Source organism: Arachis ipaensis, chromosome B2 (genome assembly GCF_059453495.1).
Source record: "Arachis ipaensis isolate K30076 ecotype BB chromosome B2, ASM5945349v1, whole genome shotgun sequence".
NCBI classification, from domain to species: Eukaryota; Viridiplantae; Streptophyta; class Magnoliopsida; order Fabales; family Fabaceae; genus Arachis; species Arachis ipaensis.
In genome coordinates this window covers 102,466,080-102,478,080 of record NC_142437.1, presented here as the reverse complement: position 1 = coordinate 102,478,080, position 12,001 = coordinate 102,466,080, and the positions used below count along the sequence as shown (strand labels likewise).

Genomic DNA, 12,001 nt, shown 5'->3' with positions numbered 1-12,001 from the left:
ATTTTTATTTAATTATTAACAGGTTAAACGATTCGACCAGTGGTCTGCCAGTCGAACCATTAACTCAGTAATCCAATAACTTAATCGAGTCGATTACCGGTTCGATTTTGATAACTATGCTTTTAATGTTATGTTAAAAACTTTTGAACTTGAATTATAGTTTTTGATTTTCCTTGCTATGTTGAGATGCTATATTTTGGTTTTCAAAAATATTATTAATACATTATGTATTTGCGTATAAATATATGTGTTATTTAATTTATTTTTAAAATATATTTTATATTATAACATATTTTTTATTAGTGATAAATTTTAATTTCCTTCTTACGATTTACCACATCTACATGTTGATGATGAGGATCAAGGGAGGAGTTCGTTGTTGATGATGTTGGTGCTGTAGAATTTGGCGGGTGAATTTGGTGGGTGATGTTACTAGTTTTCATTCTTGGAATTTGGAAAGAGTTGGGATGGTAGTGGTGAAGAGTTGAGACTTGGAGATGAGTAAGATTAGGGTTATAGTTGAGAATTTAAAGCTAGTTAGGTTAAATAGAGTACTTTAGATTATTTTTTTTATATAATTTTTAGGATTTTGATAATTTTATCAACTTGACCTTTTTTTTTATGGATACAATAAATTTTAGTTTTTTATTGATAGATTTATCAACTTTTTAAATATTTGTAGGTATAAATAGTAATTTATTCACTATAATTAAGAGTAATTCCATCAATATATTAATCAAAAAAGAAAATATCCAAATAATATAAATTTTAAATTATTTTGAATGCTCCATTTGCCGGAAACAAGTTCCTTAATAGGCCAACATCCACTCAAATTGCAATGAGAACATGAAAATATGCTAGCTGCTTAGTTACAAAGGCCTATTAGATATCCATCTAGTGAACATGACATAACTTTCATTAGGCTTCAATTCAGCAGCTGTATGTCCTGCACCCTGAAAAAAAAACACACACACACACATTCTTGAGAAGAATAGCACTTGTGAATTGTGATTTGACCATTTCAATGTCTTCTTACCTTTACAGTTGCAAATGTCATTTTATTTGAGTAAGTCCTGGTGTATCTGTTTGAAATTAAACAAAACATATTTGTTACGTTGTTAATACTTTTTATATCAAAACTAAAAGTGTCATGAAAACACTCATTCTAAAAACTTAACCTAAAACGAATAAAAATATAAATGATTATATCTCTAACATTCCCTTTTAAATAAAAGTTTCTTTTGGGTTTGCTTGATTTTAGCATAGACCATTTTTTCCTTTTTTTTTATTTGCCTAATGCTATTTTTTTTTCTTTTGGAATTCACCAAAGATATAGAATTCTGATACCATGTTATAAAACCGCTTATCCTAAAAACTTAAGCTGATAAGAGAAGACAACATAAATGGTTATATCTCTAACAAAAAGAATCTATGCTTACCCTGCAACTTGGTCATTTAAATACCATGGCCTCCAATCATCTACAATGGAATAGTTTAGAGACCTTATCCATGCTTGAGTTGAGAAAAAAGGAACCACTGCATCATGATCTCCACTACCAACATAACATCAATTGCAATACAAAATCAGTTAGTCGTTGATAGCTGCAACAGACTAGTATAGTTCATCTTTTCTTATAATTTTTTGAATGTCACTTGAATAGAGAAAAACAAAAAAGATTTAGCTAATATATATCCTTGAGCCTATGATAAAGTTATTATTAATAGAAGTTTTTAAATTTTTAATTTAACAAATACACAAAATAAATTGAAAATAAACTTACTTTACATCTTTTTTATTAAAAATTTTTTTAATTGATAATTTTAATATATATTCTTAAAACACATGTTAACTATAAATACATTTTTTTTTATTGTTTTCAAACTTAAAAAAAAAATGAAGTCATGAAAATAGAAATATTTTTATTTTTATAAACCAAACGGAAATACATGGAGTATATGAAAATAACACAAGTTTTCGTCAATATACTTTAAATTATAAATTATAAATTAAATAGTTTGAGATGTTAAAATAATCACCTGAAAATTAAAGAACGGTACCCTTTTGCACTGAGATTTGCATGGAAGGGAACACTGTTAACGATGCTGAATTCATAATCATCTTTATAACAACGTACCCATTCCCCTATAGTCCCCTGTAGAATATGATATTGGTGCATTATTGATATGAACAAGGTAGAAAATCAATAAACAACGATATCAAATTTCAACTCAAATATATATATATATATATATATATATATATATATATATAATATTTGAGATTGGACATACATCAATAATTATGATTTAATTTGTGAACAATTTGGCAAGAACTGATGAAATTTTATAAAGTCCAAAAATATTCTCATCAAATTACCTCTCGAATGTGTAGTGCCTTGCGTACGCTCCTGTGGTTGGCCCATTGAGTGACCAGAAAGAAAAGAAAATTCTACAACAATGAAAATTCTTGGAAATTACATCATCATCACCATCATGAAAAAAATATATAATATTCGACTTTTTAGAAGAGCAAAGCAGAGTATAATTTCTAAAAAAAAACAAGAATGGAGGATGGAAAATGGAGATCCACTTATTTAGGTGTAAGTTTTGTTAGAATAATTTATTTATTTATAATAGATTTTGAATTTTAATCAATCTAAGTGCTGAATTAAGACATTTTACCATATAAATTAAGAGTTTAATTATTTTGATATATCAACAATGTAAAAAATTTATTACTGTCGTTTAATTATATTTATGCATTTAAATGATTTTTTTAAGTGATGTATATGAATATTAATTACTTTTGCTAATGTTGTCTATGTAAAATTCTATTACACTATTATTAGAGTATTAAAATAAAACTCATGAATTAACTTTAGAAAACTTCATAAAAGTTTGGAATTGAAGCAATCAGAAGTTTTATCATTATGTGTTATTTTAATATATAATATAGTTTGGAAATATAAATAATTAAATACAAACTATTATATTACAGATATACTATTACCCAAATTTACTGAAATTTGATGAGTATGTTTTTCAATATTATTACCCTTGCTGATTCATGACAAAATTCATTATGCATTAGATATTCTTTGGCAGGGTAATGGATCTCAACCACATAAAAAAAATCCATGAAAAAAAAAATGTTTTTTCAAAATTTGAACAAATGCGAGTTTAATTTTAATGTATTGAAAATCATCTAATCACACACATTCTTTTGAATGACCATTTACGCTATCAATTTAAAATATTGTTATTTTTGCTGACATATTGTTAAGTAATTAAATGTATATATAAAATTTCTCTATATTGATTGCACCAAAAATGTGTAAGCATATACAAAGATATGAAAAATTGAAAATGTACCTCACAGCCTATATCTGGCACTATGAGAGGAGTTTCGAAACGGGCCTCAAGCTTTCTAGCCAGAGATCTCGTTTGCATCCCTTGGTCTTGCTTAAGCCAATCATCGTTGCAATATGGATTCAAAATGAAATAGGGATCAATTTTTTCAAGGCACTGAAAAAAACAAATCAGAAAATAATATTACGAATTCAATAATGTAGCTGAATAAATTAATAAACTATTACAGTGGATATCATTACCATATATAGTAAAATTGAGATGATCATTACTTACCTTATTGTAATACTCCATGTCGCTTAAACACAATGTATTTTCGGGATTTATATTTAGATAATCTCCTTTACAATTTCTCTTCAATGACTGTTCATAGACAAGAGAGGCAAATGGGTAGACATCAATAGTTTTATATTGAGTAAAACTTTAAAATGGTCCTTAAAGAAACTGTAACGAAAAAGAATTAGTATCTTGTATTTTAAATTAGATAAGTTAATTTCTCTATCAAACTATTTTTGTAAATATAACTATATAAGGGACCACTTTGTCATTTGTAACTATAAAGACATGATTGCTTTTTGTTTATATTTCGTGGTTTTACCATTTTTATATTTTTCTTCTCAAAATTATGAGGAACGAAAATACTTGAAATGAATATAGAAACTAAGTATTAGACTCTAAATTTATTCTTTTATTTTACTAAGGACTATATGTTGGTGAATGCTAATGCGCTTAGGAGAAATTAAGGAGTTCAGCCTTCCTTAAATTCTAAAACCTAAATTCTAAACTTTAAATTCTAAATCTTAAATTATAAACCTTAAAGACTCTTAATCCTGAACCATAAATTCTAAACTTAAATTCTAAACTCTAAACTTTAAACTCTAAATATGAGTCAAATATAATCAATAGAGAGCTGAGATTTATTTCATTAACAAGGAGTGTAGCACTCTTTACTTAATAAAAAATGTTTAAGAATAAGTCATATATGTGTGATATTTTAAGAGATTAAACACTAAATTGATATTTGTTTTTTAGAGATTTTTTTATCTAATACTAAATTCTTTCTAAGAGCAGTTTGGGAATTTACTTTTATGTATAGTATATTTACTAGACAAGAATGTTTGTCATGCATTTAATAATTAATTAGGCATGCACAAGTAAGAATACCAAATAGAGTTCATCAGAAATAAGTGCCATTCCATGAGCATATTGGATATGATCATTTCCTTCTTCACTTGTCGTTACGGGGTTTCCTAGTATGTATCCCTGAAAAAATTAAGGTTTGAGTTTTAGGAAATTGGTCAAATAGAAGAAACACCTACCATTCAATTCCCACTACAAGAAAAATACACATTTGGCCACACTTTTTTTAAGTTACATTTGAAAAGTGTACCATTTTATAAGAGAATAGGAAACACAGTGGTGGCATTATTTGAAAAGTTTTTCCTTAGGTATTATAAAGATCACTTATAAAAGGTAGCCTTATTTTAATATATATGGGTACACTTTTTTCACAAAAAAAAAAAAAAAAAAAAACGCTTTTAAAGAGTAACCTATTTATTATGTTTTAAGTGCACTTTAAAAGTGTTGCCTAATATATCTAAGGCCAAATATTCACCAACACTCAGCAAATTTTTCCCTTTTTCACCAAATACACTTAATAATTTTTCGATCGACCATAGATATATTTTCCTTGGCAATTTTGAAAAACTGATTTTTGAATAAATTCTATTTGATTTTCTAGGCAATCAAAACATATATAGTAATTGGAAATAATCACAAACCTGGAGATTTATTTGGGGTTGAAGACCTTTCTCATTTCCTGTTAATAAAGGAATTGAATAATTATGGTTTGATTTTTCTAGATGCAATTGAAATGACTGTAATTGGAGATGCAATTTTTTTTTGCATGCTTATTTGTTATACTTATTTTGTTTGTTTCTAATTTTTTTTTTTGGTTGTTCGAAAAAAAAAAGTACAACTATTTATATGATATGCGTCAGATATATAACACACAAAAATCATGAATCTCACGACGAAGAATGTGTTATAGATATAATAATTTATGTGTTTCCACCTATCAGCTTAAATTTTTTTGGAGAAGTGACTTCGTGATAATATAAAAGAACAAATATGTATATTACTCTCAATCTAGCACTTATAAAATAGTTAATATATAAATGTAAACAATTTTACTTTTAAATATAATAAAATATAATATAGTAGTAGTAATTATTCCATGCAATTGCCTGTGTAATACAATGATAATTTCTTACCATTTGCAATTTCTTGAACCAATGGAGGAGCAGGAATGCCAGAATAAGAATCAGCTGCCATGTAAAATTCATTGGAAATATATTCTGGATTCTCAGTGAGCCACTGCAAAAATTAATACATAAATATCATAGGTTATTAATAAATCATCAAAGTTATACAGCTTGTTTAGTTAGGAGCTGGAATTAGTCTCCCACAAAGTAAAATACAAATACTGGAAAATAAATGAAAAAGAAAACACCAAAGTCTAATTAAATATCATGAATCTACAAGACTACAGCACAAGTTTCTCTGTTTTTTTTTTTTGTTCTTTTTTTTTAAAGGTCTAAAGTCTAAACAACAACACAACTAACATGTTCAGGATGACAAAACGAACCAAACTCCCTCATGCTTTGATCCACCAAAGATAATAAGTTGGGTTATAATTTTTAGTCTCCATTTAACTCGTGGGTAAGCCAAATCCGAGCTGATGGGTATACCATCTACAACACAAGAACATTTGGTAATGAGTTGTGACATTTTTTATTTTATTTATTTATTTATTTTTGGGTACAAAAGAGTTGCCCCTTTGAAGATGAATATGGGGTTAGCTTAGATCAGTTACCAAACATTTTAAGTTGGTAGTTACTCCCATAAAGACATTTTTACTATTGGTTCGGGAATAGTTTTGTGGAAATAGATTAAGTAAAGAAAGATTAAGAAGAGAGATAAAGGGTAGGTAAATACTTCGATTGTTGATAAATAAACAACATAAAAATTAATGATGTGGAATAGTGATGGAGAACAAATGTTGAGACCTTCACTAATGTCACAAGAGGATGAATGAACTCTTTTAATTTAAAGTGAACAAAACTTATATAGAGCTTGTTGTCGGGTGTTCTAGTAGAATACCCGAATGCTAATTTTATAAATTCACTTGTTTGAAGTTGATGAACAAAATGAAGAATAAGGATAAGAACGATAAGAGAGCAAAGAAAAGAGATTATCTCACAAAGTTTTAGAAAAGTCTTTTTGAGGGAAGTGAGTTTAAGCACGTTTTATAGTAGTTATTTTAGAGGGAGAGTACATTGTCCAATAGTTACAATGTTATATTCAGCCTACTCTTATTCCAAGACTAGTTACTAAATGATGTAATTAGTAGAATGTATTTTTTGGTGTTTCTATTATTTTAAGTTTCTTTAACTAAAAATAGATATACGAAAGAAGTTTATCTCCACAAGTTAAGGTACCAGTTCTGTTACTGTTTTGGATGTTCGTGTCAAAGAGGTATCCGGATAAAAGAGTGCTTATGACAAGTGACATTAGTAAAGATACATTATTTACACTTCAATCCAACCAATCATCTTCAACCAATTTAGTTCCTAATTAAAGAAAAATTCAAGTTCTTAGGATGTTTTTTCTTTTAAGTTTCAACTTTTTGGCCCAACACATATAGAAGGAACTTTATTCTTTTTTTGTCATATTTTGAGTCATTTTAGAATTATTCATATACAATAAAATTACACTTTTAGTATACAATCAATTATATTTGACTCAATATATTTGACTGAACCATGTAAATGTTTATAATACCATTTTTACATAAAAATATAAGCAATCATTTTCGCTTAGTTGCTCTTTAAAGTTTTTATATGTGAAAAGCTGCAGATGTAAACATATTGTGGGCTAAACCATCCAAACTTGTCCATGAATTTTTATGTTGATAAAAGTATCTTCTAAGTTTGTTAACGATAAAATATTTTTAAAATATTTTAAAATAAAAAGAATACTATTTTTTATAAGAGATAAATAATTTTTGTATTTGACAAATAATTTATACATTTGATTTGAAATTTTGTAAAAATATTTGGATACTATTTAAAAAGTGCATATAAAAAATCATACCAAAATTTGATCTCTAGATTCTTTTGCATATTTTTTTAAAAATATTATTGGCCAAAAAAATTACAAAAATGTATCTACTTGTCATAAAATTACTAAATTTTATAGATAAAAATATCTCATTTTTCTAATATTGTTTGCAAAAAAAAAAAAAAGAATGCATCAAAATTTAATCGTGAACGCTTTTTAAGAATATATTTAATGGTTGAATATTTTTTTCATATTTTAAGAATATTTTTAGCATTAACGAATTTTTTTTTCAAAGATAAGGAGAATCGAGCCCGCGATCTCTGGATGAATATGAAAAACTATATCATTTGAACTATAGCTCGTTGGCCAACATTAACGAATTTAGAAGATATTTTTATAAGCAATTTGATAATTAGGTGTTTTTTTTTTGGTGATTTACTCAAATATTGTGATTTACCATTTCAATAATCATTTCACACTTATCTCCTTGTAGTAGTTTAGTTCTCTTTTTGGGCTTGGGGCTCGTTTCATTACAAAATGAAAGGAGAGTTGTGACTTTGAGTTATTCTTTCTCCCTACTTTGCATATCATACAATGCTTAGAGACAAAATAATAATAATAACTACTTTACCTTTCTAATAAATTGGTGGGCATGATGAACAAGTTTCCAATCACTTCGTTGAGAAAGGACATCTTTTGCGTAAGAGAACCCTGTTCCCATCGGTAAATCTACAAAGATAACATTAGCTACCTAGAAAAAAGTGGAAAAAGAAGATCAGGAACAATATTTGAAGGAAGTATTTAACTTTTTTTATCTTTTTTATCAAGATATTTTTCATTAGAAAAATATAATTTTGTATTTGAATAGAAAATATAAAAATTATTTTGTTATCGATAATTTTTTTTTTCAAAAACAAAATATTACTTGTTTAAAATAAAAGTATATTTTTCTAACAGTAGGTGTATCCAAACACTTTTACAATTATATGTTTAAAGTAATTTTTTATTTAATTGGCTTGAATTGGCTTATGCTGTAGTTAGCTTCTTAGACTTTTTCTAATTATACTATACTCCAAAAATTAACCACTAAACTAGTTATATATAGTAACTAATTTTTACAATGCACATACATAACATTTTTATAATTCATATATAGTTCTCTAAGATGCATTGTTACCTTTGTCCATGACGATGCCCTGTAGATTAGCTTAGGCAAGCTCCCATCAAATTCCTCAACTTTAAATTGCACTGGACCTACAATATTAATTTAACCCTAAATAAATCATTTTTTTAGTATGTTTAGTTGGAAGATAATAGTGGAATAAATTTCAGCTAAATTAGATTAATATGTGTAATTTTATTTACACATAAAGAATTCAAAACCTTGGTATTGCCTAGATTTTGCTGCAAGGATGGAAAGTCTATGCTTAATGGGTAATAATAAAATAACATTTTTTTCCCAAACCACTTATATTCAATCAAATATACTTACATTTCGTTGTCTTAATCTCTATTCTCTCTATGTTATTGCTGTATTTATGTTTCAAAGATAACTTTCAAACATTCCCTAACTAATTTAGCTTATGATTAAAGCCAATTAGACTTTGCTTCAAAGGATTTTGAAAGCATTGGTGAGGAGAATCTATATTATAACTTAGAGAGTGTTACACCAATGAGCTAAATAAAATACTATATATTAATAGTTTAGATGTAAATTTTTTCACCAAAAACCTTAAACCAACATATTTATGAGCGTTTTTTAACCTATATATATATATATATATATATATATCTTTTTGTCATTTATACTTAAAAAATCCAACGGCTTCAGTCCTCCTATATAACTATAATAATCATATATCAATCATACACTCAAAATTAGAAGACACAAATTTATAACTCAGTTTGATTCAGGGCCATACTTCAGCATCAACACACAGCATACAAGATCTCAATTTTTTTTTTTTTTTTTGGAAAAAGAAAAGGGAAAGGGAAAAAGAAAGCATATAAAATAGATATTTTTATGTATTTTTTAATTAAAAAATAAATTGAAAACCAAGGAAGGTAAGTGTCTAGGGTGGTAGACGTAATATAAATGGACAATGTTTTTTCTGCTAGTGTAGAAAATTGATACTTAGTTAATTACTACCAAAAAGTTGGTAATTTAAATTTTTAACATTACCTATTTGGAAGACAAAGCCTGAAATTGAAGAACAGCCAGGTCCACCAGTTAACCAAAGCAAAAGAGGGTCATTTTTAGGATCATTTTCTGACTTAACAAAATAGTAGAAAACTTGCATGTCATCTTCTGAATCTCCCAATCCCACATACCTGTCAAAACAAATTAAATTACATAGTTTTAATATTGGATTTAATATCCCACATACACTATTATTATTATTATTATTATTATTATTATTATTATTATTATTATTATTATTATTTAATTATTCCTCACTACTGAACCAATCTTATAGGTTAGAAGGCAAAGAAGTATTTGATGGGACTCTGATAGAGAGTTCCATTTGACGGAGTTCTGAAAGATATTTATAGATTTGTCCCAATTTATTTTTCTCTATTTACTAACGTGCAACAATATTTCTGAAAATCAATTTTAAACCCTAATCCAATTGAATCGTTTAATTGGAACCTTTTATGCAATGTGCCTGAAATTAACAAGGAAAAACGGCATCAGTACCACCAACAGCTATCGTCAGTGGCAACAAAGGTAAAGTTCTAATAGGTTGAATGTTAAAGTTCTAAGTGTTCTCTTGTTTCTCTGTCCTTTTTCTTCATTCTCACTTGTCTGCGTCGTTTCTGGTGCGGTTGACATGACGCTTCTTGGGACTAATGGAAGCTGCACAGGCTTTGGCTTGCTTTGTGTTTAGCTTCTCCTCATTGCAATGCAAGCTCAAGGACCACGATTTTTTTGGGTTTAAATACAACAAAATGACCATGGAGCGCTGAGTGAAAGATCCATCAAATAAAAATATAAGATAAGAATGACTATTTCTAAATCTCTTTCTCTGTATTTTATTTTAAATGAAATAAAAATTTTAGATCTCGTATTCTGACTAAGGACTAGCTAAGAACAATTTCTGTTTCTTATACTCCTCTACAACATCAAAATCAGCTTCAAAACATAAATTTTCAGTCACAGTTGAAACCAAAAACACTCAACCCAAAAAAAAAAAAAAAAGGGAAAAGTAGATGGAAATTGAAAGTGGTAAATATACATAGAGCTTACCCAGTTTCAAGTTGAAAGGGGAGAGGACCATCAAAACCAGGAAGGTATTCAACTTTTGAACCACCTGCTTCAATTTTATGAGATGCTATCTGCAAGAAAAGTGTGAGAGAGAGAAGCAGTAATTGAAAAAAGTAACTCCATTTTTTGGAATTGGAAGCCATTTTCATTCACTGCTCTGTACTCCTCAGCTTCACCTGCAATTATTAATCCCAATTTCTAGGCATTAGTATTTAGCGTTGCTTCTTTCTTGTTTACACTTTTTTTTTTTTATTATTGAGATTTTGCTAGTGTTTTGTAATAAGGACTTTTTATTTTTTAAGGTAGATAATAATTTTTGTAAACAATGTGAATAATGTGAATGATGGATTTTAAAATTGGCGTAATAAAATAAAAATACATTACACTCTAAATTATTCACATAAATTTTAATATTAAGATAACCATCCGCACATCTAATGAATTGAACATTCAATATATTATACACATTATTTAGTATTTTCATTGTTTACTTATACTTTTCCTTTTTCTTTTCATAATGTGGAGAATATGTGTTTTTTTCTTTTGGATGTCACAAATTTAAATTTGGAGAATATGTGTTTTTTTCTTTTGGACCTTTCAATTTATACATTATGAAAATTTGATCTTCTGATTTTTTTAATTTGAGGGTCTAATTTATTATTTAAAATAAAAAAATTTAAATTTATATAAAAAAAACACACCAATTAATTATAATACTGGATTACACATCATTTTTTTATTTTTAAAAAAATTAGCCGCTTATTTAAGTAGTTGATCATTAATTTTTAATTATTTAAATAATTGATTGTATAAACAATGATCTATTAATATAGGCGAACACTCACATACCGTTATTTTTGCGTAAAATTGTTAGTTGATAATCATTAGATGATTTACCGTGTTTGACAAAATTATTATCTAATGATTCTCAACTAACAAATTTGCATAAAGACAATTACATGTAAATTTTTATTATTAGTATATCAAAATTTGTTTAAATTAATTATTAATTTAAGTAAAATTTTTAAATTATAAAAACTATTTTATTTTTATTATATTTTTAAATTCTTTTAAAATGTATTATTATTTAAATATTTTAAAATTGCTTTTGTTAGTAATATAACTTTTAGATACCATTTTATCCAATTATATATTAATTAGACTAGAACTAGTTAATTATTATACTAAAAGCCAAATGAGTAATGACACGTGAAAATGCATAGAAGATTGTTAAATAATAAGCTG

At 26.8% G+C, this 12,001-nt stretch overlaps 1 protein-coding gene across 1 annotated transcript; it reads right to left on the bottom strand.

Annotated features, from left to right (window-relative positions):
- Positions 1-709: 709 nt before the first annotated feature.
- Positions 710-10,987, bottom strand: LOC107625593 (serine carboxypeptidase-like 11). The gene is made up of 14 exons (XM_088503631.1): positions 10,739-10,987; positions 9,674-9,822; positions 8,669-8,745; positions 8,123-8,242; positions 5,643-5,745; positions 5,151-5,188; positions 4,534-4,632; positions 3,646-3,732; positions 3,373-3,525; positions 2,378-2,449; positions 2,038-2,153; positions 1,440-1,553; positions 1,037-1,082; positions 710-953 (listed from the first exon to the last, which is right to left on the bottom strand). The coding sequence occupies exons 1-14, from the start codon at positions 10,903-10,905 to the stop codon at positions 870-872; spliced, it is 1,425 nt and encodes a 474-aa protein (XP_088359757.1). The 5' UTR covers positions 10,906-10,987; the 3' UTR covers positions 710-869.
- Between the last annotated feature and the right edge of the window lie 1,014 nt (positions 10,988-12,001).